This window comes from Daktulosphaira vitifoliae, unplaced genomic scaffold (genome assembly GCF_025091365.1).
Source record: "Daktulosphaira vitifoliae isolate Bord-2020 unplaced genomic scaffold, ASM2509136v1 Scaffold_1, whole genome shotgun sequence".
In the NCBI taxonomy this organism is placed as follows: domain Eukaryota; kingdom Metazoa; phylum Arthropoda; class Insecta; order Hemiptera; family Phylloxeridae; genus Daktulosphaira; species Daktulosphaira vitifoliae.
The window spans coordinates 33,801,309-33,824,751 of NW_026099572.1; the positions used below are offsets into that span (position 1 = coordinate 33,801,309).

A 23,443-nucleotide genomic window follows, 5' to 3' on the forward strand; every position below is an offset into this window, starting at 1 on the left:
ATGATGAATCTTTGGTGTTATTTAAACGACGTCGTAATTACCTGTCAAACAAGGCCAAAATCATTTAATGTAAGCGCATCTGCGAATATCATGCTGATAGATATTTAATTACCACAGCGAATTTTCTTGAAACTTTCTATAAAATGGCTAAAATGCTTTTGTGCGACAAGGTTTTATAATTTAATGACGAATCCCTTTGAGATTTCTTAACCGAGTGAATTCAAAATTACATTTTATAAAAACAAAAACGTGAAATTTAATATCAAAGGTATTTTTTAACGAAAAAGGTGCTTATATACACTTATTATTTGGCTTTGTTGTCGACTACATTAAATAAAAAACCTTAGAAAAAGTTATTAAACTGTCTAATGCAGCTTTTTCCCCTCTTTATGCCTTGTATAATATTATGAGGTCATACTTGAGTAAAACTTATAATATTTACATAATTTATTTTATAAGTATCACTTCACAATCCATCAACAAGCCCTTATGTATAATTTTAAGACTCATAGTCTGGCCCATTTTATGAAGTCTAATAATTAAAATAAGTTAATGTAAAAATGACTAGCTCATAAAAAAACATTATACTTCTGTCACTGCTAATTATTCACATTCCATCTCAGACACTGGCAAATTCAATTTTAAATTGAAAAAAACCAAACTTATTTAGTAATAATTCCTCAAATTCACATCGCAATTCTCCGTCACAAGTCAATACAGTTTTTTCTATATTATATATTATAAATTTTAATTGGTAAATGTAAATTCCATTTTCGCTTAATTATGCATTTACAATGACATCTCATTTATTGTTTATTATTTTGAACTTTACTAATTAAATAGAGAAAATCAAATAAAACTTTTATAAAATATAGTAAATAAATAAGGTATACTTTATCATTTACCTTTTATCTTTAAGGTATACTTAATTACTTAGTAAAAGATTGCCTCGTGTATATATTGTTCACACTTGATTAATTAAAATAAAGGCAATTAAAATAGTTAATTTTGCTAGCATTTTTTTAAATTCTTAATGGTATGTCTACATTATTAGTCGATTTTTATTCTCATTCGTCTATTCTAACTATTAAAAATCTTCTTTGGGATCGTTTCTCGCCGTTATTTCAAGCAGGATTTTAAAAAAAAAAAAACCTGTTCAAAACAAAAGTAAACAGATTAAAATGTCCAATAAGACCACGTTTAAAACACTGCGTGTTTTTATTAATTATTTATTTAATTTTAATATTATATTTCGTAGACGTCAAACGAAAAATTTAGCCGAATTTTCAGCGAAAGAGTTTATAAACAACTCGGAGCACTGTCATGATGAACAATAATCACTACATTTTCATGTGCTGAGAAATCATATGAAATCTCCTTAATCGGTAAACGTCGATAGTTTACCAAGTTGTCAGCATGTTTATTAACAGCAAGCCGAAATGTCTAAAACTGCGAGTTTTTGATCCGATGACATTAGGAGCGCATTGTTAATCAAACGGAAATAAAACAAAACGATTGCTTGGACGAAAAACAAACGACTCGTATGTTATTATTACAACGATAATATTGTGCCGACAAAAACCGAGAGGTCCGAGGGGTTTCTAGAGAAGAAGCGCATGTCTCGGCTTGCCTTTATCGTCCTATTAAATCGGATCGTGTGTTAGCCGACATTGTTTTATATGACCGTCGAATATCTCCGGTGTCTCTATTATTCTAATGTAATTCGAGGAAACTGCACTTGGAAACATCTCGGCGCACATACAAATCAGGCCAATATCCTGAAACTACTCGACGAATAAACTAATAAATAATACTATGGCAGTACAATCGCAAAGAGTCGTGTTATCTTGTGAGCTATAAAAACAAATTCTTCTATCGCCCGAGAACGAATTCATAAGCAGAGTCTTAGGAGTCATATCTCAACATAGACATTAAAAGTGTCCAGAAATTTTTAATGTGAACAGGTAGTTGTCACGAAAATTCTTCTCGGAAAACCTGCCCTACGATTTTTAATTGTCATATATCCTCTTCCTTTTTACTTATCTAAATACATTTTGCTTTTTAACAACCAATTATTACTCGGAGACACTTTTCCGCGGGTAAATAAATTTCTCATTTCTCTGTCGTCTGTGTAAACATTTTTAGAGAGAATAATAATCATTTTAAATACTCATGCCAGTCACAAAATTTAGTACAAGATAATATTAATTGATATCTGATTAATCTCCGTACAAACCGTTTAATAACCCAAAACCTTAAACTTTTAAAAACCGTAAACAATGCAACATTTTTGATCGATTGATAAGAAATGATCTACAATCTCATTTTAAATATATGCGATTCTCGACATATAATTCTATAGTCACTGTTTTTTATAAATAAGAGAGACATAAAAACTTAACGACGATAACTTTCTGTGTAAATCAGTACCCAGTAACGCCATCACCATTATTATGCAAATATTACAATAACCGTCGAGTTTTAAGGTTGAAAAATAAAATACAGTTAAAATAAGAATTCCAGTGGTTATTTTTATCTATTGTCGATAATTTTCAATTAAATTTCACTTTTCAAAAGGGGTTAAGGTCTATTGCTTTACTCGTGTAATGACTCTACGCAATAAAACTCTTGAAAACTAATAGCAATCACGGTAATAATAGTAATAACAATAATATCACTGGAAGATGCTAATCGTTGTACTATTTTTAGAAGTGCCGCCAATGCTCTCCCAGCGGGATTAGTGTCGTCACCGGGTTATTTATTTTATTAACTACCAAAGAATATAAATGTGTGACGGAGACGACTAAAGGTTGGACGGGGACCGACAAAGAGAACACACAGGACAGGTAATAATCTTAAAATATTCTTAGTAACATCCTCACAATTTACCTTTCGTTGTTTTTCACCCTATCACGTTTTTTTCATCTCTTTCCAGCCGTATTTCGAAAATACACCAATGTGCAGCAGGAAATGCTTGTGCGAGTGGACATCACAGCATTCACCTGTCACCGACATACACCATTTCTCTCCTGGAACGTAGTGTGTATTATAAAAATAAAAAATAATAACAACGAAAATATTGTAATGATCCTGGCAAGAAAATATGATTTGGTACAGCGACCAACAAGAAAATATTATTGCCGTTCAAAACCGTTTACTTTAACGTGTCAATGGGCCAACTTGGGGGGCAGTTAAATATTTTTAAGATTTCATCACTTCATTTTTGTGAACAACAAATGTTTTACGTTTTTTAACAATACTTGTAAACATTTTACTAGTGCTGTCGATTGATACGACTAGTATGATAATATAAATTTAATTGGCCCAACATAATCAGCAAGTTGACCCATTTTATAGTACTTTAAACAAAGTAAAACTATTATGAAAAATTGAAATAATTATTCTAGAATATTTGAGATTATTATTTTTTATGCAAAAATTACATTATGTTTTTAGTAAGAATAATATTGCCCGTTTTACCTAACTACTTTTATAATAAAAATAAGTAAAAAATAATCGTACGAAATGATTACCATTAGTTACTGTGCTAAAATAAAACCCGTCCAGCTGAGGCAAACAGTATAATCTAAAGAAGATTTAAGAAGAAAAATATTATTTTTAACGCTTCAGTAATAGTTTTCCTAAGTTTTTTAGGGCATAAATGAGTAATAACACTCAATGTATGATGATGGCGGTACTTAATCATTGATAACATCTTGCACAACACACAGTACGAATTTAAGCAAAAGAATTTTATTTACATCAGTTTATTTATTTTTTATAATGACGGTACTATGGAAATATTTTTGCTATATGAAACTTTGTATTATTTTATTACTTTATCAGACAAAAAAAAAAAATTATGTATATTATTATAAGTTTAAAGATTTTGTTGGCTTAAGTATAGACTAGGTAGAAAAAGGTTTATAATGCTAATAATTCAAAAGCCTCAAATTTTAAATAAATTAAAAATCACATATATTCCGAGAATAATTATTTTTGGGAATCCTAAAAAATCCTTACAAGGATACTTCAAAATTTATAACTTTACAGGATTTTAGAGCAATACGCAGTTTACTTTTAAAGGGCAGAAATAATTCGTACGGCTTGCACACCACAATTGCAACATTATTAAAACGCATTTTAAAACAATCAGAGAACGAATTTTGACGTTTTAATTTTTCTACAAAGTCAATCAGTTTATATATTTAATAGAGCCACGAACAAAATTTGTGTTGATAATTTAATTTGATCAAATAAATTTTTTACTCTCAAAACGCTTTTGCAGTGAACCTTTCCAACTAATATTGTCTGTAAAATAGAAAAGCTATTGTTTGAAAAAATAATACTCTCGGTAGTAAAATATAAAAGTTCAAGTATCTATTATGAAAGCATTTGCAAGTACCATTAGCCGTTGTTTAGAAACGAAAAGCCTGCAAAACTCGCAAACGAGAAGTTCCTCTCATCGCTAATGCATTCGCTGTGGTAATCTTTAGTGTATATTCTGAAATAATAACATCAATCGGAGCGGCAGACCAGATTACAGAGATCCGATAAAAAATGTGCACATCGGTATGAATTACATGCTTTTGTATCAAGTAATTTACGGTATCGAATTTTAATAATACTCGAACACTATGTCTGAGTGTTATTAAAATTCGTATGCTAATTAGGAGGTTGGATAAAAAAAATCCCAGAGTACAATTTTTTAGTAAGTACACTAGGTAACCATAGTTATAGTTATTATGTTTGAATTCACTAGGTCGTTTTGGATCCCCGTNATTAGTCGATTTTTATTCTCATTCGTCTATTCTAACTATTAAAAATCTTCTTTGGGATCGTTTCTCGCCGTTATTTCAAGCAGGATTTTAAAAAAAAAAAAACCTGTTCAAAACAAAAGTAAACAGATTAAAATGTCCAATAAGACCACGTTTAAAACACTGCGTGTTTTTATTAATTATTTATTTAATTTTAATATTATATTTCGTAGACGTCAAACGAAAAATTTAGCCGAATTTTCAGCGAAAGAGTTTATAAACAACTCGGAGCACTGTCATGATGAACAATAATCACTACATTTTCATGTGCTGAGAAATCATATGAAATCTCCTTAATCGGTAAACGTCGATAGTTTACCAAGTTGTCAGCATGTTTATTAACAGCAAGCCGAAATGTCTAAAACTGCGAGTTTTTGATCCGATGACATTAGGAGCGCATTGTTAATCAAACGGAAATAAAACAAAACGATTGCTTGGACGAAAAACAAACGACTCGTATGTTATTATTACAACGATAATATTGTGCCGACAAAAACCGAGAGGTCCGAGGGGTTTCTAGAGAAGAAGCGCATGTCTCGGCTTGCCTTTATCGTCCTATTAAATCGGATCGTGTGTTAGCCGACATTGTTTTATATGACCGTCGAATATCTCCGGTGTCTCTATTATTCTAATGTAATTCGAGGAAACTGCACTTGGAAACATCTCGGCGCACATACAAATCAGGCCAATATCCTGAAACTACTCGACGAATAAACTAATAAATAATACTATGGCAGTACAATCGCAAAGAGTCGTGTTATCTTGTGAGCTATAAAAACAAATTCTTCTATCGCCCGAGAACGAATTCATAAGCAGAGTCTTAGGAGTCATATCTCAACATAGACATTAAAAGTGTCCAGAAATTTTTAATGTGAACAGGTAGTTGTCACGAAAATTCTTCTCGGAAAACCTGCCCTACGATTTTTAATTGTCATATATCCTCTTCCTTTTTACTTATCTAAATACATTTTGCTTTTTAACAACCAATTATTACTCGGAGACACTTTTCCGCGGGTAAATAAATTTCTCATTTCTCTGTCGTCTGTGTAAACATTTTTAGAGAGAATAATAATCATTTTAAATACTCATGCCAGTCACAAAATTTAGTACAAGATAATATTAATTGATATCTGATTAATCTCCGTACAAACCGTTTAATAACCCAAAACCTTAAACTTTTAAAAACCGTAAACAATGCAACATTTTTGATCGATTGATAAGAAATGATCTACAATCTCATTTTAAATATATGCGATTCTCGACATATAATTCTATAGTCACTGTTTTTTATAAATAAGAGAGACATAAAAACTTAACGACGATAACTTTCTGTGTAAATCAGTACCCAGTAACGCCATCACCATTATTATGCAAATATTACAATAACCGTCGAGTTTTAAGGTTGAAAAATAAAATACAGTTAAAATAAGAATTCCAGTGGTTATTTTTATCTATTGTCGATAATTTTCAATTAAATTTCACTTTTCAAAAGGGGTTAAGGTCTATTGCTTTACTCGTGTAATGACTCTACGCAATAAAACTCTTGAAAACTAATAGCAATCACGGTAATAATAGTAATAACAATAATATCACTGGAAGATGCTAATCGTTGTACTATTTTTAGAAGTGCCGCCAATGCTCTCCCAGCGGGATTAGTGTCGTCACCGGGTTATTTATTTTATTAACTACCAAAGAATATAAATGTGTGACGGAGACGACTAAAGGTTGGACGGGGACCGACAAAGAGAACACACAGGACAGGTAATAATCTTAAAATATTCTTAGTAACATCCTCACAATTTACCTTTCGTTGTTTTTCACCCTATCACGTTTTTTTCATCTCTTTCCAGCCGTATTTCGAAAATACACCAATGTGCAGCAGGAAATGCTTGTGCGAGTGGACATCACAGCATTCACCTGTCACCGACATACACCATTTCTCTCCTGGAACGTAGTGTGTATTATAAAAATAAAAAATAATAACAACGAAAATATTGTAATGATCCTGGCAAGAAAATATGATTTGGTACAGCGACCAACAAGAAAATATTATTGCCGTTCAAAACCGTTTACTTTAACGTGTCAATGGGCCAACTTGGGGGGCAGTTAAATATTTTTAAGATTTCATCACTTCATTTTTGTGAACAACAAATGTTTTACGTTTTTTAACAATACTTGTAAACATTTTACTAGTGCTGTCGATTGATACGACTAGTATGATAATATAAATTTAATTGGCCCAACATAATCAGCAAGTTGACCCATTTTATAGTACTTTAAACAAAGTAAAACTATTATGAAAAATTGAAATAATTATTCTAGAATATTTGAGATTATTATTTTTTATGCAAAAATTACATTATGTTTTTAGTAAGAATAATATTGCCCGTTTTACCTAACTACTTTTATAATAAAAATAAGTAAAAAATAATCGTACGAAATGATTACCATTAGTTACTGTGCTAAAATAAAACCCGTCCAGCTGAGGCAAACAGTATAATCTAAAGAAGATTTAAGAAGAAAAATATTATTTTTAACGCTTCAGTAATAGTTTTCCTAAGTTTTTTAGGGCATAAATGAGTAATAACACTCAATGTATGATGATGGCGGTACTTAATCATTGATAACATCTTGCACAACACACAGTACGAATTTAAGCAAAAGAATTTTATTTACATCAGTTTATTTATTTTTTATAATGACGGTACTATGGAAATATTTTTGCTATATGAAACTTTGTATTATTTTATTACTTTATCAGACAAAAAAAAAAAATTATGTATATTATTATAAGTTTAAAGATTTTGTTGGCTTAAGTATAGACTAGGTAGAAAAAGGTTTATAATGCTAATAATTCAAAAGCCTCAAATTTTAAATAAATTAAAAATCACATATATTCCGAGAATAATTATTTTTGGGAATCCTAAAAAATCCTTACAAGGATACTTCAAAATTTATAACTTTACAGGATTTTAGAGCAATACGCAGTTTACTTTTAAAGGGCAGAAATAATTCGTACGGCTTGCACACCACAATTGCAACATTATTAAAACGCATTTTAAAACAATCAGAGAACGAATTTTGACGTTTTAATTTTTCTACAAAGTCAATCAGTTTATATATTTAATAGAGCCACGAACAAAATTTGTGTTGATAATTTAATTTGATCAAATAAATTTTTTACTCTCAAAACGCTTTTGCAGTGAACCTTTCCAACTAATATTGTCTGTAAAATAGAAAAGCTATTGTTTGAAAAAATAATACTCTCGGTAGTAAAATATAAAAGTTCAAGTATCTATTATGAAAGCATTTGCAAGTACCATTAGCCGTTGTTTAGAAACGAAAAGCCTGCAAAACTCGCAAACGAGAAGTTCCTCTCATCGCTAATGCATTCGCTGTGGTAATCTTTAGTGTATATTCTGAAATAATAACATCAATCGGAGCGGCAGACCAGATTACAGAGATCCGATAAAAAATGTGCACATCGGTATGAATTACATGCTTTTGTATCAAGTAATTTACGGTATCGAATTTTAATAATACTCGAACACTATGTCTGAGTGTTATTAAAATTCGTATGCTAATTAGGAGGTTGGATAAAAAAAATCCCAGAGTACAATTTTTTAGTAAGTACACTAGGTAACCATAGTTATAGTTATTATGTTTGAATTCACTAGGTCGTTTTGGATCACATACTAAAATGTGAAAATAATGCGCAGTCTGAAATCTAACTTTCTGAGAAAATTAAAGAGTTTAACAAAACCAACGACCAGATTGGATCAACAAATGTTTGTATTTTTATTGAATTCAACAATATAACTCGAGTGACTTTTATGAAGCATATCAACTTATGTTGATTTTCAACTACTTACTTCTAATAGGATATTTAGCATGAAAACGATAAATTTTTAGTGATATTAGAAGATGTGTATATTTTAATTCACATATTCATTTTTCCTTCGACTTAAATGAAAATCGCAGTTAATGATTTGATCTCCTAATAGTAGATACTGTTTAAAACATTTAGTGTTAAATAGAAAATCCTTGAGCATTTAGGTAATTTAATTAAACTTAAAGTCCACTGATAAAATATTTAACACTTGTCATATTAAAAAAATATATAAAATCTATAAACATTTGAGACTGATATTTTGACTAAAACGACGAAGAACAAAAAAAAAACATAATTTAAGATTAACTGTACTTCCAATTTGGTTAAGTGGTCTGTTTTTTCCGCTTCTTTGTTTATTCACTATTTTTTATTGCTTCTTAACCCAAAAATTGATAAAATAGAAACATTTCTTCGGTTAAAATTGTTTTTTTTTTTTTTTACTGTCGTCTTTGTTCATCACATAAATATTTTCTTTGGTTGTGCTTACTTCCTTGATCCGTTTAAAAATTTTCTACCCATTAAAAATGGAAACATTATGAGATCAATTCAAGCGAACGATTCAAAGTATTACGACCTTATTCCAAAAACTATCTTCTATGTTGGATTTTATGTTTTTTCCTCTCCGTTTAAATTTGTCGATGATAAACATGCCGCAAAAAGGGTAAGCGGAGAAAATTTACATCCTTTTGTAGTCCTTCAAGTGGTCGGTTAGGGTAGTTGTGGTTTAGTCCGTCGGCAGTAATGATAACAAAAGCGGCGGGAGCATCGGCAGCATTGGTGGGGGTGGGATCTTCTTGGGTTTGCGACACCCATATGGCCGCTGCGCTGAAGGCACGACAGTTCGAACCAGACGTCCGCGTCTAGAAGCTGTGGCGAGTCCTGTTCATATCGACCGCTGCTAACATAATTGTACTCGAGTGCAACCCAAATGCCGAAAATTACGTTCGCGTGTGCCCCAACATTTTTTTGAACATTTCCAAGTCACAGACAAGATAAGTCGTTTAGTAGACTGTCATATCAAAAGAAACCTCAGAGGCACGTGCGGAGCGATTGATTTCTAATGCTTAAATGAGAACCAGCGATCACACATGGACATCGCACAAGTAAGACCGACATAATAATTTTTTTCGCATTATAGTTCTCATGATAATAAGAAAAATATCAAATTTTTGGTCTTGAATCGAACAATTTTATTTTATAATCATTTTTTACATCTACATCAGAGACTTTCAAGTTTATTCGGAAAGAAAAAAATTGCCTTTTTTGGGTAATTTTATAACTCGAAAACGCTTAGCATTTCACTTAACTGTGTCACACGTGGTGAAACGTCCTAAATCTTTATGTGGGTATGTAAAAATATATATATATATATAAGATGTGTAGTGTTCTGATACGGGAAAAGTCATCAACAATACAAAAAAATTCGCCGACGACGGTGTATAATAGTGCGCGAGTATCCTTTTATGATAACGTAAACAATATATCCGCCCACAACCAGGACAAGCGTCTATTTTTTTTAAATCTCCTCGGAGTACAGGTAAAAAATTAATGTACTCTGCGAGTAAAACAATTTGTACGTATTCGGGTAACGACATCTCCGATGTGTCATTGGCGCTGTTAAACATGTCTATTTACTTCCTTCGCACGTACCACATAATTTACCACGCTTTTTTTTTTTGATAAGGCATGATCAGTTCTCATTTATTCGTTGTAAACAATCCATTTGCATATTTATTAATAAAATGTCTGTTTTGAATATTTAAATAAATCACCTTTTATCCTCAAAAAAAAAAAACTAGGGGAAAATCTTAAAAAAAAAAAATCCCGACGATTGATTTGATTGAATTCATGGGATTGGATTACTAAACTAACAAGAGCCGTTCCATTAACATTGAAGAGCGAGTGCGGTTTTAAGGAAAACAAGTATCCGGAGTGGTGCGGAAGTGCTACCACAAACGAATGTCACTTACTTTCTTATATTACTGTTTGAGCGGAGCACGTGATGTTTTCGCAGTGCACGCGCCTGTAGCATCAATTCTCCTGTGTCGGCGAAGCGGCGGCAATCGGTGTCGCCGCCGTGTAATACAATGCGACGATGCGCATAAAATAATAATAATAATAATAATAAGTTTTATATGTATGCGCCTCGTCATCTATATAATACTATTATACGACTATATATTATATTATACGCATAGACGCGGATAGATCTAATTACGTTGAGTCGCCGCCGTCGGGCCGCACGTCACGGTACAAATTATTTCCAGGGCGGCAGGCCGAGGGGATACGCGTCCGCCCGTGCTTGTACAGTATACAGTACTATTAACCGGCCCCGCTGTCAACCGGTTTTTGGGCCAGAGGCAACGCGCTCAGGATCAAAAGAGCCGACACAGACACACACACACACACACACACATACAAGCGCGTGCTTAGAGGCTTGTACACGCACGCACAGATAACAGACCAGCCGCCGTGACAACACGCCATACAAGACGCGGCTATCGTCTTGGGCCGCCGCCGTTTAGAAAGCTGAAAATATGTCTTCTTTGCGTCGTCTACGTTCTAATTCGGATGTAGAGTAATACGATCACCGAGTCCAACGAATCCGTAACCGATAGGCGCATCGAACTGCCTATCATTTTTCGCGCCAAGTGTATATGAGCAATAGTTGAATACGATGTGTAGCAGCATCATATTAGTTATGGAGTCTTGATGTAAAACAAAACAAAGAGCCAACCAAGTGTGCTTTAATGTAAAAACTAATGTTTATTACTAAAAGATAATAATATTTACATAATATGTTAATTTTATCATGTAAAAATAATCATGACGCGATAAGTACTGTGTAATAACAAATATTTTTCGGAGGCGCCTTGTTTGTAAACATTGTTACCCTATGCAAAGTAGACGGTATTAAACATCTTGCACTGAGATTGTAAGTGGAGAGCGAGTTTGAACCGGCAGCGAATCGAGTCCTGTAGATTCGCATTACTCCACACACCTTACATTATTTCGAATAATTTGTCATGAAATACAAAAATCATCCAAAAATACGTTGTTAGCACAGTCTGTATGACGAGGGGTCTATTCGAAAATCCATTTAAAGATGCAATTTTTATCGATTTAAAGTAACCTCAATAATATTGTTTATAATAATTAAACCCCTTTGTGAGATATTTTCAGTTGATAATAAAATTATTTCGAGGAGTAAAATGTCAAAAATAATATTACAATCACAAAATAGAATGAAATGGAGTGATGTATTCGAAAAATTGCGGTTTGGTGTCGTTCATCTAAAAGACTAATTTTTTTGTCTTTAAAGATTTAATTTTACTGTCTCAACACCGACAGTCGAATTATTCAAATAAGAACAATGAATTTTAATGATATTTCTCATTTATTAATGTCAGTTTGTTTTGCGAAACGGAAAATAACGGTTACCGTAGAATCGTTTACTCTTTGTAAAGAGAAAAAGGGTTACGGTTAAATTTTTTAATTAATTTTTTCAGCTGAAAAACGCATAATATTACTGGATTATTAGGAGGTTCAATAATACTGGCATTGCTTTATTTTTTATAGCATAAATTAATAGCCATTGCGCGCGGCTTCAAGTCTTTTGTAGGTAAATACGCGGCATTTACTTACCTCGATTTTCGTACTATGCTAGGATAAATTGAAACGATGAGGGGCGGTCGGACAGGGGTATTCTCTCTCTCAGACACTCTGTGTTTATTGGCCACAGCACAGCCCGGATAGCGGGGATCGAAATTTCATTTGATCTTAGCCGCCACCGTTGCTCAGAACGATTGCCATTGCCGCCACCGTACTGACCGCTCCTATACTCATCACGCACGCTCGCTTGTCCGACTACCACATTTCCAACTAATAATAGTAATAAACTATTAGTAGTATTATTGTTATTATTATTCCGATATTATAAGTTGTAACTCGCCGATGATTATTTCCCAACACTAAGACTGATTTCTCTGTTTTATATATATATAGAGAGAAATATTACATACATTAACGTTTCACTTACTACTATTTTTAGAGCTCGAAACAACAGTTTTTAAAAATACTACTCGAAAGAAACAAATTATTCAAAGAGCTCTCATTTTTCCTTATTGTTCATATTCTGTTTATTTACACATTTTTAATATAAATACAATTCATAGGTGAAGTCTGACACTTACTATATAAGATAAATTCTGTCAAAGTTTTTTCGGGTTTTGTAGTGTTAAAAAATAGAATCTATGTATGTAACAGAGGAATGTCATCTATAGTATTGATATTTTCCCCTTCACTTGATATAGTATTTAAATTTATTCATAGAACATTACATGTATTTCTTTGATCCATTTTAATCGATTTTTCTATAGCCAATTATTAGACCTAATGTTACAAAGATTAATCTAATGCTCTAATAATATCATTACTATGGTATATATAGAGAAATCATTTTTCTATTTTAAAAACAATATTATTTAATAATATTAATTAGCCTCCCCAATTCAATGCATTACTAGTAGTTAGGTTTGATGAAATCATCATTGTTAGATTAGAGCTAGTATAAAATTCAAGTTATCATTAAAATTATTTTTCAAAAAAAGAAAATAAAGACCATTTTTTTATTTTAAAGATGATAGTTTAAAAAAAATATTTCTACACCATAAAAAAAAAAAAAAAAGTTATATAAAATTTTTTACAAAAATGATGTGATGTATATCGCATATACATATTTATTAGATAAATAATTGTTACATAAAAATAAAAAAATTTCCCTTAGTCATGAAGTACAAAAAGTGTAATGCTCCCGAACCCAAAATTCTTTTGAATTCGAACTTTTTTTTACATAATATTTTCCAACCAGAAAATATATTTATTTTGCTTTTTGAGATAAATATTTAAATTAACTTTTTAACTAAAATTGTTACTGTTAAAAAATATTTAATCAAATTGAAATAATAATTTAAATGGCATTCATTTTCTCTTAATTTAAGATTAATCTAATCAGACTTGATCATTTTAAATCATCAAATCAAACAATAGATCAATAAATTTAGAAATGGAAATAAAATATTTAAATTAATATCAATAAAAATCAAATAGTAAGATTTTTGATTTATTTTCTTAATTTAAAATTTTTTTAATTCATATTTAGCCGTAATCAGTTATTTTGTGATAGCTTTTATAACATCACTTTTTAATAAAATATAGGTCATAACTTTTAAATAAAATATCCCGAGATAAAATACAAAAAAAAAAACCGATGAAACTAATAAAATAACAGCAAGGATTTATTTTTTTCAAATTAATGTTCTTATTATTTTCATTAGCTTTCTATATCAGAACTTATAACTATGTACTTAACTGTTACAACTAATATAACATTTATCAATAAACATTTATATTTGTTTATTTTAAGTTATGACTTGTTTTAAATTTCTATATTAAAAAATGTACACAAATTATATTTTATTACAGTTTACATAATTTTGAATTGAAATTACTTATTAATTACCTTACCGCAATTCCTGAAAAATACCAGATTAACGTTAAGTTAATACATTTTCTAATTACTCGTTCAAAAAGTTTCCAAGGATATTTAAGGAAACTTTTTAATGAGCTTATTTAAGTTTCGATTGACTGATTACTAGTACTTAGTTCTCAAATCAGCGAAATATTTATTTACATAATTAATTGCGTTTAGAATCTGAAATGAAAATTCCGACTTGTGCCACAGCCGCCGCCGCTGCCGCCTCACAAAAGAGCCGTCGAAAGATTTACAACTCTTGTCTCTAATCTCAACCCGCAACGTTATAAATATTCAGTCTTTATATATGTGCACAGTACATATTTATTAGTATACACTTAAGGATTTAAAAATAATTATCATAATATTATTATATTATCACTCGTCCATCTCCGGCCGGGACGCTGCCCGTACCTGCTCTTCTGTGCCGTTCCGAAAGAGGCGGATTATTGTAGTGAAAAATCATTGGGCGGCAGACCCAAATGGGTACTACCAACATATGTGTACGCGTGAGTGTGTGTGCGTGCGATCTACAGTGCTGGAGAGCGGCAACAGCAGCAGCAGCAGCAGCAGCAGAGCAGTGCACAGCTGTCAGGCGGCGTAACATCAAAGGCGCGACCCCTACAAGCGCGTTCTTATTTTGTTTACATAGGCGGCACGCATTCAAAGGCGGTAAACCAATTGTGATTTTGCACGTCCAAAAAGAGAGCTGAACAGAAAACGGTATATTGTTCTTTATATGACGATCATATTAACTATTCTTTTCCTGCTCCTCCTCTCCCTCCGTGTTTTTCTCATCACCCGCCGGTGTAATAGGATTTTCTTCTTATATTATTCGTTGGGATACCGTTTACGCGCGACCCATTAAAAACCGCACGATATTATTCTAGCCGTCTACCGGCCGCGTACCAGTAGCCCGTCAGATTTGATAAGTCGACTTACAATAATTTTAATGCGATAAGACACGATCACATGTGGTTAGGTTCAATTATGCGTAAGGGCAGTCGGAGCGGAGTATAAAAAGCGCGCCGAGTTGGAACGTCCGCGTCGGCCGACAAATATTATCTTATTCGTTTTTAAAAACATTTCATGTCCAAGTAATAAACAAAAACAAACACGATTTGTTGACAAAAAAATCAAATAAAATACTTAACCAACTTGTGCTGCTCCAAATGATGTTATTTTTTTTTTTGTAAGCGGTTTGCTCGTTTCAAATAAAATACTATTGTGGGTCGAATAAGCTAAAACCAAATAAAAACGATAAAGAATTTTTGTATTAAGTTCAAGTTCTGATAGACATAGGGCGAATTTCATGTTCCCCGTACTGATGAAGGTTTCCGACAATTTTCGTAGAAGCTATAAACCCAAAGAATGTCTGAAACAGTTGAGTATTATTAAAAATAATTTTCATTCATTGTAAAATACTCCAGGAATGATTCGAATATTTGGCAACGTTTATGTTTCGTTTTTTTTCCAATAAAAATAACCAAAAAAAATAAAAATATTCAGCTATAAATAGATACGACTTTTACTTAAATTAAAATGTCTCTCCGCTTAGAACTTTTGTAATTGGGTCGATGAGATTTTCCTAAAAGAAATGACCATTAGAAACCGTTAAAAGTATTGTTTTTTCACTCAGTAAAAAACCGAGTAAATCATTTATCACAGTCGATCAATCAGAGAAAAGTCGTTAAAAACATAATCGTTTCACACATTTTGCATTACTTTTGCAACGACCTGCGAATGTGTTACGCAAAAAAGGTCGAGCACGCAATTCCCCAAAAATAACAGTTCCGTAAAAATGATAGAACCGCATTTCTCGAAGAATTCCAAGGGAAGCGGACGTCTTCATCTGGCATTCGGATTTCAAAAGTATGCACGGAATCCCGACGATATCGTTAAATATTAAATAGCCTCTAGAAAGAAAAAAAAACTAGCACTATTATTGTTACATTAACTTTTACAACACAATCTAAGCAAAAAAATGACGCATTGCGAGGAGGTAAACAAACTAGATTTTTATTTTTGTGATTTAGATTTGCGGCAACTTTTCATTAAAGTTCGATGCAATTCTCAAGTTAATTAACAGTGATTTACTACAATAATAGTGAAATTTATTGTACTCGCTAAAGTCAATTGTGTTTTATTTTTGTTAAAAGCGAAAAAAAACGTGAGCATTAACGTCTCAAATTCCGAATTATAATAATGTCAAAATCTCTGAAATCATTTTAGAAATTGCTATTTTAAAGCACCCGGCGAATGAGACTGTAATGTAATTCGTAAAAAACGCGCGGTTGTTAGGTACGGCCACGAAATAATATTAAAAATGTTAATAATCTATACATACATATACACGCGTGGCGGCGGTGTCTTTGTCGGCGGTGGGTGTTGCTGGTGTAGAGTTACCTCTTGGCCGCCATGTCCCCCGCCCCGGTCCTGTTTGGTGGTGTCCAATTAACCGCTAAATTACGATCTCCCTAATCTGCTACCGAATTCAACACGACTGCACACACACGTACACAATGTACGTCTTAAATATCGAATAATTTCTTTTTGTACATAAACGCATTTTCCACTAGGTCCTGTTCCCGGCGCGGCCACCGATACGGTCTTTTCATCTCCAAAGCAATAGGTTGTAAATTACACTTTTTGAAATATCCGATTCAGCCTGTCACGACCGAGACCCTTGTGAGCGTCCGCCGCACGTACACCCATCACCACGTACACGTATTGTAGATTATGACTTAACTGCATCATTGTACTTGTTTTACGACCTGCCTTCGCCTAGTCAGCACTGCAATCAACACATTTAATTGTTACAAGACATTTACATTTTCACGCTTTTCCATAACTATCGCAAAAATAAACAATAATTAGGTGTTCAAATTAATTTTTAGAAATGAACGATTCCACGTTTTAGAATCAACCAATTGCTTTTTATTCTTGTTTTGGTATTAGTTATTAATCAACAGATTCGTATCAGTTTTTAATTACACTTATTGCTCCTAAATAGAAACCATGAATCATTGAATAACGATTCACAAAATTTCAATATTTTAATACAGTAAAATATTTTAAATAAATTATATATAAAAAAATACCCAAGGTTAACATTTATATAACAATATACATATATTTTTTGTGGTAGCCTAGATTTTGAATAATATAAATTCGAATCAAACTGAAATTAATATGTGTTGTGCTTTACAACAGCACAGACACGTGTATTTAAAAGTAGAATCGAACTCGCAAACAAATGGATAGTAATTTTACCCAAAGTGCAATTGTAGACATACACAATTGCACGTATCATCTTCACTTACAACTAATGGAGTGCTGATTTTTATGAGGTTAAAATAGCACTAGTTTTTAACAATAACGTGACTAGCGACTTTCTTATTTTGGGAATTTTGTTGTAGTTAAACTGGGATTCAAATTAATCAAAACCCGTAAGAATTAAAATCAAGAAACTTGATATTTTTATTAAAAATTTTATATTTCTTACTTTGAAATGATTCAATGTTCAACATAATGTATTCAATTCAACGGTGCGGTGTAGTTTGAAATTTAAAAAAAACTCAACTCGACCACCCGTGAATATCTAACATCATTGGTAGTAATTAAAACAACTTCAATATTTGTGTGTGTTAAAATTTACATAAAAATTGAGAAAAACATACTATATTTATATAAATGTATTTTTGGCCTCTCAAATTTATTTTTCAATTATCAATACTATATCCTAAAAACCTCAATTTTCAGAAACTCGAACCAATATCCATTATATTACTACCAATTATTAGTAACTAATGACTTTTACCTATGGAAATTAAGTTCTCTGTAAGGTGTTAAAACGTTCTCGGTTCGTTCGAATATACAACAGCTATAAATAAAACTGTACTGAATTGCCTCTATGTAGTCGAATTATATTATTTTGTATGTACACACATTTACAATTGAAGCAACAACAATATTGTATAAAAAATTGTATGTTTTTTTTTTATTCCATATCTAGCGGTAAAATTACAATGCCTCTGGTGACATCGATCCATTCNATAAATAAAACTGTACTGAATTGCCTCTATGTAGTCGAATTATATTATTTTGTATGTACACACATTTACAATTGAAGCAACAATAATATTGTATAAAAAATTGTATGTTTTTTTTTATTCCATATCTAGCGGTAAAATTACAATGCCTCTGGTGACATCGATCCATTCTGTACTCCAATAGTCTACAGTCTTTTTTATTTTATTTTTTCTAGTGTTTATATCTTCTTAAGCACACTTCCGACAAATATGTATATTGATTAGCTTGCCCTATTCCAAATATTTGAACAAAATATAAAATCAATTACTTCGATCTACCAATTCACAATTTTTTCAAAACAAACATTATAAGAACAATGTTCTTTTACTTTTCTAAGAAAGCCCATTGACCTTGCACCTGTTTTGGTCTGATATTTTGCCAACACAAATTCAAAAACATGTAAAAATGCACCAAGCAATCTCACGTCTTCAAATTTCTTTTTACGGACAAAAGTTAAACATCAATATAGTTAGTATCAAAATTACCAGAAAAATTACTGTGTCGACTAGGTTTAATTTTTTAAGAGCAGTTTAATGATAAATGTATTATAGGCCTGTTCCATTAATGAAAAATATGATTGTGTGTGAGAAATAAAGTTCATGTTCACGGCGAGTTGTTGGACAATTTTTTTTGCATGTATTTAGTCGAATGTATTGAGGTCGATAATTGTTTTGATATTTTGCTGTCGTTACCGATTTTCTCCGCTCGCTGTACGATCAAATGTAAGTTTAACACGCCTTCGCACAGGAAAAAAAAGTTGTTGGTTATTATTTTATTTAAAATGACCGATTAATGGTTATTGATTTAATTTTTTTACTACAAGATTTAATTTTAATAAGATACCGAACGCTATTAGAATACATAAACGATTCTTTAAGTATTCATGACTAGTAATGTAATATTAGTAATTGTACATATTAGTAAAACATATATGATATAACTAATACTTTATTATTGTTTACCTTTAACTATGAGCATATTTTCAGAGCTCAAATTTGTAGCAGTTAAAACAGTGTTAATGAAAGATTTTTGGTTTACAGATATTACTCGTTATATCAGGCATTTTCTTAGCCGTGAGAGTTGGCGCAGAAGATAAAGTAAGTCCACTGACTTATCGAATAATTCCTGACAGTCACGGAGGACAAGTAAAACACAATAAGAAATTATTTTTAAACAGTCTATTAAACATTATTTTTAACAGTTTAGTGTGATCCAGGATTCCAACTATGTAGAATCACACAACATAGAGCGAAAGTTTTTAAAAAAGTACATGTTATCACCCGATGTCACCTGTAACGATGGTTCTCCTGCCGGGTAAGAATTGATTAATATAATTAACAGCAGTCGGTTAAAATAATATATATTTTTAGGTTTTATATGCGTCATTCAAATTACAGTAAAACATGGATAGTCTTTCTTGAAGGTGAGTAACAGAAGAAAAAATAAAAAAATTATACTTTCTGAATATACATGATTTATCAATTTCATAATTTTCTTAGAGGGATGGTGCTGTTATGACAAACAAAGTTGCGATGAACGGTGGTCTAGGGCTGAATATCTCATGTCGTCTAAAGAATGGCCCGAGACACGAATAAGTAATACTTACATATTCATAGTGATTAAGTGGCATAATTATGGGAGGGAATAATGGGGATAGATCACTTTCCAAAATAAAATTATTTACATGATAAAGAGAAGGAGTAGTGAATATTTTTTTTATATATGTCCTTTTACAAAACAAAAACATGACTACGCCATTGTAGTAATCTAATTTATATAATTCTCCTATTCTTAATTGTTACTTTTGTTTAGTTGGTGGAATATTGTCCAATAATGCAGTTGAAAATCCATATTGGTGGCAAGCAAATCATGTGTAAGTGTAAATTAATATACTTTTCTAATTAACAAAAAGCACTTATTAAAATGAGCTAAGCGAAGCTCCAACTAAAAATGAAAACTAAAATGTCGTTTAGATTTGTACCTTATTGTACGAGTGATATATGGACGGGTCGAAGAGCCAAACCTCAGCATGGATCAAAATTCAATTTCATGGGGTCTATAGTAATAAAGCAGGTTATAAGAGAACTGTTGACAATGGGGTTAGCTAATGCCGACTCTTTAATATTATCTGGGAGCAGGTATGTTCAATTTAGGATTATTAAATCATTTATTTTGTATACTATAAAAGTTTAGGTATCAGTATTTATGAATTATAAAATTTAGGTTTACTGATGTTCATATAACATTAATTGCAAAAGATTATTTGCATTTAATTTCCTTAAAAATAATGTTATCTATATATAACAAACATAAAAAGCAAACTATTTTAAAAAGAAATTTAAAACCCTTTTAGGCAATGATCAAAACAAAAAAATTTGAACTAATTACTTATTGTGAGCTTGATAAATCATGTTTTCAGTGCTGGAGGCGTTGGAGTCATGTTAAACTTAGACCCCATTCAGAAGATGTTGCGCCGTTATAGCAGTATGTCTGTGCATGGTATTACAGATTCTGGTTGGTTTGTAGACCATCGACCTTTCCACTTAGATAGTGATGAATCAACGTCAGCTTCTCCAATAGAAGCAGTAAAATTAGGAATACCTTACTGGCATAGCCAAATACCATCTAGATGTCGGAATTTTTACGCAAACGAACCTTCCAAATGTTTTATTGGCTATAAGATTTATCCTACTCTATCAGGTAACTTTACTTTTATAATTTAAATTCAATGTATTTAATCTTTTTAACTGTATAATTTAGCACCACTGTTTGTTTTCCAATGGCTATACGATAACTTTCAATTGAAAAACGACATAGGTACTCCGGTTACAAAACAACAATGGGATTATATTCATAAGGTGGGTGAATGCCTAAGAAAATCTTTAATGAATGTCACGTAAGTACTTTCTTATATTTCGCATTTTTCATTCATAATTTGTACCAAAAGCATTGAATATTAATTTAAACGATGGACGTTTTTTAGAGCCGTATTCGCTCCATCATGTGTATCACACACGGTGCTAACTAATAGAGATTGGAAAAATATCAAAATCGATTCAATATCTTTACCTTTGGCACTGCACTGCTGGCATACAGAAACTAAACTCGCAAAAACTAGCCAAAATCCTAAGTCCAGAAAAATTGATAATAGTAACAAAAAAATAGCTAAAGTTGAAAAAAATTCGGGCCAAGAATTGAAAAAAACCCAAAAAATACGACGAAAAAATAACAATCAACGTACTAGAGGTCAGTGTAACTTTTAAGATTTTATTTTAATAGAATAAACTATATTAAGTTATAACTATAACATCTATTGTCTTAATAGTTACCAATGAAGAAGAGAGAATGTATAGAAAACGTCGTCGTCATCATAAAAATAGAGCCGGTTGTCGGCATCAACATATTGAAAGATGTACTTGGCCACAATGTAACAATTCATGTCCAAAACTTCAAAACCCAGCAACAGGTAAATAAATCACTAATGTAAAACTATAATATCTAATGATTCTAAAAATGAATAATTAAATTTAGATTAGTAATATTTTGTATTTTTATTTTAGGCGAGGAAGTTGACTTTATAGAGCTCTTACAATCTTTCGGAGTAGATATACCAAAGTTGTCATCTGAGCTAGGCATTGACATGGAGTCATTGATACACATGGATCAAGAAGAATTGCTTAATTTACTCACTCAACAGTCAAATTAAAGATTAACCTTAAATTCATCCAAGCTAATATTAGAGATATAGACATATAATAAGCTGTAACATTGTTCATAGATATGTGTTTCAACATTAGCTGGATAAACAAAAATTTACCAAAAATAGTTTGTGTATAATTTTAAATAAGTGGATGAATTTCCAGTCATTTTTTTATGTAAATAAATTAAGTTTTGTATATATCAATTGTAGAATTTTATATTATATAAGTTAAAATGTTATATTGCTAATGTAATAATTTTTAATATTTTGTTACTTATAAGTACAATCCATAATAGGGCCAAAATGTAAAACTACATATATATATATCAAATAAATCACTGTATACCAAACAAGCTGTTCCTTAAAACTAGTTTATAACTTAATTTATTGTTTTAATAAAATAGTATATAATTCTAAATTATGTCATTTTGAATAAAAATTTAAGTTTAAATTAAGAATACAAAATCGTTTTAAATGATTAGAATCAAATAGTCATTGTAAATTAAAAAGATAACAAACTAGAGAATAACTTTAATAATAAAAGTCATTAGATACATAAAAATAAATAAAAAATGAGAGACTTATTTACATAATATATACATATATAAATAATTTTTTTTTTTTGACAAAACCCAGAATATAATTAAAAATAAAGTAATATATTAGTAACACATATTTATATGGATTTGTAGCTGAATCTAGTACATATTATTTGTTTATTAGTTATACTTCAGGCTCTATCAAGTAGATTATTTAAATTATTATTAAAAATATCAAAAAGAATGAACATGTTTATTCAATTTTGCCATCACTATTCTATAATTGTATAGAACATTTATGTAAATACTTTACAAACTACAGAAATTAAGATGGTAAAATTATTGTTGAATTTATTTATTTTATTATTCATTAAAACAAACAAGTTATTCGTTTTTCTTAAAAATTGATTTTTAAAAATAACAAGAGTAATTTAATTATAATAAAAGACTGTCACTACTAAAAATATATATTTAAAAATAATGAAGAATATTATTTTACACAATATAATTATTAAGAATAATTTTTAAAAGTAATGTTATTTTTATGCCTTAAATATTAAATTTATCATTATTATTAAAAAAACTACAAAGCTTTAATACTCAAATTTATAGTTATTATCTCAATTACACAAAATGAATTTACTATTTATATATATTTATTTGTTTTTTTGTAGTATATGGAGTGAATTTTTTTAAATTAGTTTACTTGATTTCTCTTAAAATAATAATTATGCGAAGAAAATTATAAGTAGTATGTAATGATAAATATAATATAACTTACACCTCACCTCCGCTCTATATTTAAAATATTTATAACTTCCAATATAATAAGTCATAAGTTGTTATCAACCAGTCATTTTCTTAATTGAA

The 23,443-nt window shown here is 30.8% G+C and overlaps 1 protein-coding gene and 1 long non-coding RNA gene across 9 annotated transcripts; one reads left to right on the forward strand and one right to left on the reverse strand.

The window, feature by feature from the left end:
- Positions 1 to 1,263: 1,263 nt before the first annotated feature.
- On the forward strand, positions 1,264 to 22,489 carry LOC126896973 (palmitoleoyl-protein carboxylesterase NOTUM). 8 transcript variants are annotated; one of them, XM_050670243.1, is made up of 14 exons: positions 1,264 to 1,964; positions 2,710 to 2,846; positions 2,936 to 3,039; positions 19,375 to 19,479; positions 19,536 to 19,648; positions 19,705 to 19,757; positions 19,834 to 19,929; positions 20,147 to 20,207; positions 20,308 to 20,472; positions 20,754 to 21,034; positions 21,095 to 21,230; positions 21,318 to 21,580; positions 21,660 to 21,800; positions 21,895 to 22,489. In XM_050670243.1, the coding sequence occupies exons 3-14, from the start codon at positions 2,971 to 2,973 to the stop codon at positions 22,038 to 22,040; spliced, it is 1,629 nt and encodes a 542-aa protein (XP_050526200.1). In that variant the 5' UTR covers positions 1,264 to 1,964; positions 2,710 to 2,846; positions 2,936 to 2,970; the 3' UTR covers positions 22,041 to 22,489. The 8 variants fall into 8 exon arrangements, with proteins under 8 accessions (XP_050526200.1, XP_050526202.1, XP_050526201.1 ...); XM_050670245.1 differs by lacking the exon at positions 2,936 to 3,039 and adding an exon at positions 6,668 to 6,771; XM_050670244.1 differs by lacking the exons at positions 2,710 to 2,846; positions 2,936 to 3,039 and adding exons at positions 6,442 to 6,578; positions 6,668 to 6,771.
- On the reverse strand, positions 15,421 to 17,112 carry LOC126896975 (uncharacterized). Its single transcript, XR_007701997.1, has 2 exons — positions 16,590 to 17,112; positions 15,421 to 15,617 (listed from the first exon to the last, which is right to left on the reverse strand). It is a non-coding gene; the product is annotated as an uncharacterized LOC126896975 (long non-coding RNA).
- Positions 22,490 to 23,443: the final 954 nt, after the last annotated feature.